The sequence below is a fragment of the Fukomys damarensis genome, unplaced genomic scaffold, assembly GCF_012274545.1.
Source record: "Fukomys damarensis isolate Sample0158 unplaced genomic scaffold, DMR_v1.0_HiC HiC_scaffold_27, whole genome shotgun sequence".
NCBI classification, from domain to species: domain Eukaryota; kingdom Metazoa; phylum Chordata; class Mammalia; order Rodentia; family Bathyergidae; genus Fukomys; species Fukomys damarensis.
Window position 1 is genome coordinate 24,725,925 of NW_022900939.1, and position 5,788 is coordinate 24,731,712.

General features: G+C 48.7%; 1 protein-coding gene across 1 annotated transcript in view; it reads right to left on the reverse strand.

Moving 5' to 3' along the window:
• Positions 1-5,781, reverse strand: part of Spindoc (spindlin interactor and repressor of chromatin binding) — a 12,044-nt gene extending 6,263 nt beyond the window's left edge. Inside the window, exons 1-5 of the mRNA XM_010636120.2 lie at positions 5,615-5,781; positions 2,389-2,718; positions 2,154-2,303; positions 1,881-2,024; positions 1,504-1,710 (exon numbers count right to left, since the gene is read on the reverse strand). Of these exons, the coding sequence (XP_010634422.1) occupies positions 1,504-1,710; positions 1,881-2,024; positions 2,154-2,303; positions 2,389-2,718; positions 5,615-5,690 (907 nt within the window). The 5' untranslated portion in view covers positions 5,691-5,781. The remainder of the gene's footprint in view (positions 1-1,503; positions 1,711-1,880; positions 2,025-2,153; positions 2,304-2,388; positions 2,719-5,614) is intronic.
• Positions 5,782-5,788: the final 7 nt, after the last annotated feature.

A 5,788-nucleotide genomic window follows, 5' to 3' on the forward strand; every position in this document is an offset into this window, starting at 1 on the left:
AAAAAAAAAAAGAAAAAAAAAAAAAAGAAAAAAGAAAAGAAGAAAAAAAGAATTAAGGTTTCTAATTCTGCTGACACAGAATAGAAAGAGCTGGAGATGGGAGTCAGTGGTAGAACTGCTTGCCTGGCATGGTGAGGCTGTAGGTTCAATCCCCAGCACCTCAGAAAAGAAAGAAATAAAAGTATTTCTTCTTCTAGGGTGAGCCCTGTATAACCACAAGGGTCTTTATAACAGGGAAGAGGCCTTGAGGATGTTAGGTCAGAAGCCAAGGGATGTGGGAGGTGTCTACAAGCCAGGCAAGATGAGAAAACAGATCTGCCCCCAGAGCTTCCACAAAAGAACACAGCCCCACTAATATATGGAGTTTAGCTTAGGGTGATGCATTTTGGGCCATTCATCTACATAACCATAAAAGAATACACCACTAAATTCATAGCAATCAGTTATAGCCACAAATAAACTTTTATGCAAAGAACATGAAAAGGAATTATGTCTTGGAGACTCAGTTTCTCCCTCTGGGAAAGAAGATGGACCCCTCTCCTTTTACTATTAAGGTTTTGTTTTGGTTTTTTGGAGACAGGGTCTCACTATGTAGTTCAGACTGATCTGGAACTTACTGTGTAGCCCAGGCTGGTCTCAAACTCATAGCTATCCTCCTGCCTCAGCCTCTGGGAGTGCTGGGATTACAGGTGTGCACCACCACACCTGGCTATTAAGGTATTTTTGTAAGGACCAAATAAATAGCATATAGGACTCTCTCTCTTTTTTGATGGCATTGGGGGTCAGTTCCTTTGTTCTGAGCTACATCCCCATCCCAAGCCCCTTTTTATTTCAGATATGGTCTCATTAAATTGCCCAAGCTGGGCTTTAACTTGTGATCCTCCTGCTTCAGTCTCCCAGAGTGCTTGGAATTACAGGCATAGACTGCCATACTTGGCTGCATATGAGTTTCTTAACAATCAATGGAATACAGGCTGGGGATTTAGCTCAGTGGTTCCTGCCTGCCTCGCAAGCACAAAATCCCAAGTTCAATCTCCAGTATCCGCCCCCAATCAATGGACTATGATATAGACATAAGCACTTGCCCCCCCTGCTGCCGTTATTAGCAGTTTATTCAGCTGAGGTCCCCATGCAGGTGTCTGTTCACTGCTCATCATCTGTTTATTCTCAACACCTGTTTGAATTGCTGAGCACCCCTATTTGGGTCCCTACTCCACCAGGGAAAGGTGAGTACTTCTCAGGCTCCAGATAGAATCAATCTGTCTGTACAGCTGGGTGTCGGGACAGTGGCCTACTAACTATAATAACCAACTCCAGGAAATCTCCAAAGGGCATTCATTCAGAAACATGCACTCTTTGGCCAGCTGCGCCCATCCTAATCCCTAACCCTTAGCACACGTCCCTGAGCACCAACCACCAGCACCCTGGGCTCTACTGCAGCCCAAAGCCAGGGATGCTGCCAGGCTGACCTCTTCCTTGCTGTTCCCTCTGGGGAAGGCTCACCTGGAGAGGAGCTTTCTGTCTGGGCCCGGCCTGCTGGGGGTGCTGCTGCTTTGCCCTCTTGAGGCAAGTCCTTGCTGTCTGCAGCCCTGAGCTGGGTATGAGAGAAGAGCTGGAGGACGAAGCCAGGGGGGAAGCTGCCATCGGTGAAGTGTCGGACCTCAGCTGGTGCTGCAAATGTCTCTGTGGGTGAGTCAGGGGACAGGGGTTCTGGAAAGAACAGGAAGGAACTTAGAGAAGGAGGTTGGAACCCAAAGATCTGAGCCCCAAACCTTAGGAGAGCTGCAGGTACCTTCAGCACGGCCCACTCCATCCTTACTGACCTGGACTTCCTGTCGCAGTGACCAGAGCCTATATCCCCCTTTTGGACCTCTCCTCACCTGGGTCAGGGTCAGGATGAGGACCACGGTCCAGGTTTTTGGTCATAGGCCTGCCTCTCTTCTTTCTCACAGGCTCTTCCCCAAGGGGCTCTTTCCATCTCTGGCCACGGGGCTTCTTATTTCCTGGCTCTGTGGCAGGGGGAGCTGTAAAGAAGCCTTTTATCTTTTAGGAGCCCACCACTGGGCTCCCAAGGATACTCTCCCAAGAGCAACCCAGGCCGAGCTTCAACCTGTCCCCACTCCCCCCACCCCTCTCTATATTCCTTGACTAACCTGGAAGCTCGAGGGGGCGGAGTCCCCTGGGCCGGATCCTTTTAGGAAGGGTTGGGTTGTCCTCGGAGTCCAGGAGGACCACGATCTCTGCTGGTGTCCCAGCAGGGTCTGGGTTGGAGCCGGGGTCTGGCTCAACATCACGGCCTGACTCTGAGAGGGCAAAAGCCTGCTGAGCTGCCAGGGCTCCCACCAGCCCTGTTTCTCCCTCTGCCGGTCCCTGCTCCCACTCCGCTACCTAAGGTTGGTGGAGATGGTGGTTCAGCATGGATATCTTGCAAAAGAGCCACCCCCTCACTCCAGGCCTCCAAGATGTTGCTCTTCTCTGAGGGGCTCAGGTCCAGAGTGTGGGGATGCTGCTCCAGGATGTGTGTGCGAGCAGTGTCTGCTGAGGGGGACCGGATCTCGGCCCCACACACCATGCACAGTGCCCGCCCACTGCCTCCTGGGCTGTTCCCCACCAGGAACTCCTGCTCCCAAGACATCTGTTGTTTGGGCTCCTCACAGCCATCACCACCTGCCTCCAGCAGGTTGGGCCGAGGCAGCGGGGTCTTTTCCTGTTGAGTCACTGCAGAACAAGGGTGAGGGTACTGTTAATAAGGACATTTATAGCTGGGTATGGTGGCACACGCAAGTGCACACTCCAAGTATAATCCTGGCACTTGGGAGGCTGAGGCAGGAGGATCAATGTAAATTCGAGACCAGCCTGGGATACGTAGTGAGTTCCAGGTCAGTCTCAACTACATAGTGAGACCCTGTCTCAAAAAACAAAAACAAAACAAAACAAAACAATATATACATACATGCCCGTGTGCTTATCATCATTCTTACTCTTGCCTCTATAATTTCTCAAGTCCTGGGTGTTAGGACTTCATGTTTCCCATGAGACTATGTGTTCCAAGCTCTCTGGCCTCTGTATACCTACTCAGACCTCCCTAACAGATGGTCATCCCCAACAGGCTTCTGGAAACAGCTTCCTCCACCTCCTGTTAAAAACACCTGTATCTGACTTCCAGACTGTACAGCGTTTTTTCCCCCAGAAACAAGGTCTTGCTATGTACTCCAGGCCCATCCTGACCACAAACTCATGGTGAGCCTCCTGCCTCAGGGCCTTGAGTGCAGAGATTACAGACATGTACCACCACCTCTGGCCAAACTTTACCATCTTATTGTCCCCCACAGGACCTAGCACACAACTACAGAAGTTCTCCATCCGTGATGTTTCTAGAGCATTTGCAATGATGGTGGTCTTGCAATAGGGCTAGGTGTCATTCTTCTGTGTATGTGGGTCATAAGCTCAGACAGGACAGAAACTCCTTCCAGCTTGGCACAGGCCAATCTTGTGTCAGCTTGGCAGTCAAGAGCTTCAGTGAAGTGCCCGTGACCCCTCATGCCAGTACCTCTCCCACCACCCAGAAAGGGTGGGACAAAATACAAACACAGGACGTCCTAACATGGGGGGGAGTATAGAAGAGGTGGCATGTGGAATGGACTTGAGCCTTGGCTTGGAGCCAGATGATGTGTTCCAGCTAGGTTGTACCTGTCTCCACTGTAACCCTGGACAGCATCTCAGCAGCAATGGGCTTTCTTCCTTACCCTTCTGCTCTCCTGAAGGTTACCAATGTTAAATTCCATGGGCAGTTCAACTTCATCAATTTCTTTGTCTTGATTTTCATCATTTGGAATCCAAAGTTCCTACCTTTCCTTGATTCATTTTTTTTTTCCTTTGCAGAACTGAGGCTGGAAGCCAGGGCCTCACACACCCTAGGTAAGTGTTTTACCACTGAGCTACATCCCAGCCTTTCCTTGGTTCTTTTATTTCCCTGAAGATCTTCTCAAGTATCTGTGATTTCTGCCTCCCTCCTCATGGCTTCTCCCACACTTGCATGGCTTCCTTGCTTCCTCCAGGTCACTGATGAAGTACCATCTTCTTGCCACCTCACAAGATGCCATCTCCTTTGCCTGAGCACCTCATTCCCACCTTTGCAGTTTCCTCCATAGCACAATCTTTGTGTCTTCCTTGGGCGCTGTGCCCCCTCCACACCGTACATTTTATGACAGCATATATTTTTTTTTTCCCTTCTTTTGCAGTGCTAGGGATTGAACCCAGGGCTTTGTGCAGGCTAGACAACTGTTCTGCAATGAAATTACACTACTAGTGCAACAGCACAGGATTTTTGATGCCTTGTACCTAAATCTCTAGCATCGAGGACAGTACTTGGTGGGCAGTAGCACTAAATACTGTGTAAAGAAGGAAATGATTCAATCTCCAACCTGTAAACACCAGCGAGCGCATTTAGGACTCAGTCCTTAGAACCCTTCTTTGTTGGCTTTCTGCCTCTGCTAAGTTTCACCTCATTGTCAGCCTGCTGACAACTCCCATAATCATACCTGCTGTAGGATTCTCATAAAGCCTAGACTAATATATCCAATTGTTTAGCTAGTCTTTCTACTTAAACCTATAATAGACATCTCAAGTTTAACCAAAATCACACTTATTCATTCCTTAACTCTCAACCTGACAATAAATAAGCCTACACTTTAGCCTTCTCCATCTCAATAAACAGGGAAAACTTCCCTTCCACTTGTTCAGGCTAAAAACTGAATTTGCTCTCTTTCTCTCACACTCCAAATTGTCCCAGAACCTTGTGCCTTGGGACTTTTGTATTTGATACTGTGTGTAACGCTCTCCCTCTATCTCCACAGCTAGTTCTCTCATTCACTTCAGGTCTGAGCTCAAAATGCACAGGAGAGAAGAAGCCTTTCCCAAACACCCCTCCTTTCTCCTTACCTTGCTTTTGTATTCTCTGAAATGCTTATTGGACACACCAAACTCTTATTTACCTGTCTTGTCAGTGATTAGGACAAATATATTTGACAAGGCAGGGCTGTTTCTGGTTCGTTTACTACTGTCACCATCCCCAGCCTAAGACAGTGCCTGGCATACAGTAAGTGACCAATAACAATAAACACTAGTTGAATGAATGAACCTCTCCAGACTTCCATTTCGTCCAAAGAGAAGGGATGTGGACCCCTTCCCTGTAGGGATGTTGACTGGATTAACTGAGACAGCCTTTGACAGTAGCAGAGAGCACTCCGTAAATGTGAGAACAGTCAACGAAAATAAGGTGTGTGTCTCGAAGAATGCTCTAATCCTATACTCTTCCGGACTCCAAAAAGGATTATGCAGTGCAGAACATCTTTATATTCCAACCAAGTACAAAGAATGGCTCGCTCTCAACCTCTTTTGGGTACTATCCTCCCTGAGGGAAGGGGACATTGGAGAATGACGATATAATTTGCATTTTCATGAATAGTAAGTCTTCCACAAAGGTAGTTCTTTGTTTTGTTAAGGTTTGCAAGCTTCTAAGGACTAAAGAAATCAATTCAGGGGGAGGGGAGAAAAGGAGGGGGAGGGGAGAGCCAGTCCCAGACTGCTTCTCAAATCCTTCCCCGTAGCTCACCTCTTTTTGGTGGCTTAGGGCTCCCCTCCCCAGCAAGCACTGCTTTTCCCAAGCTGGGTGCAGTACACACTTGCATTCATCGTGCAGCTCCAGAACCTTCGCACCTGTGGCTCAGGAAGGCAGGAGGCCTGAGGCGGAGACAAGGAAGCCTTATCCTGGCGCGGGGGGGGGGGG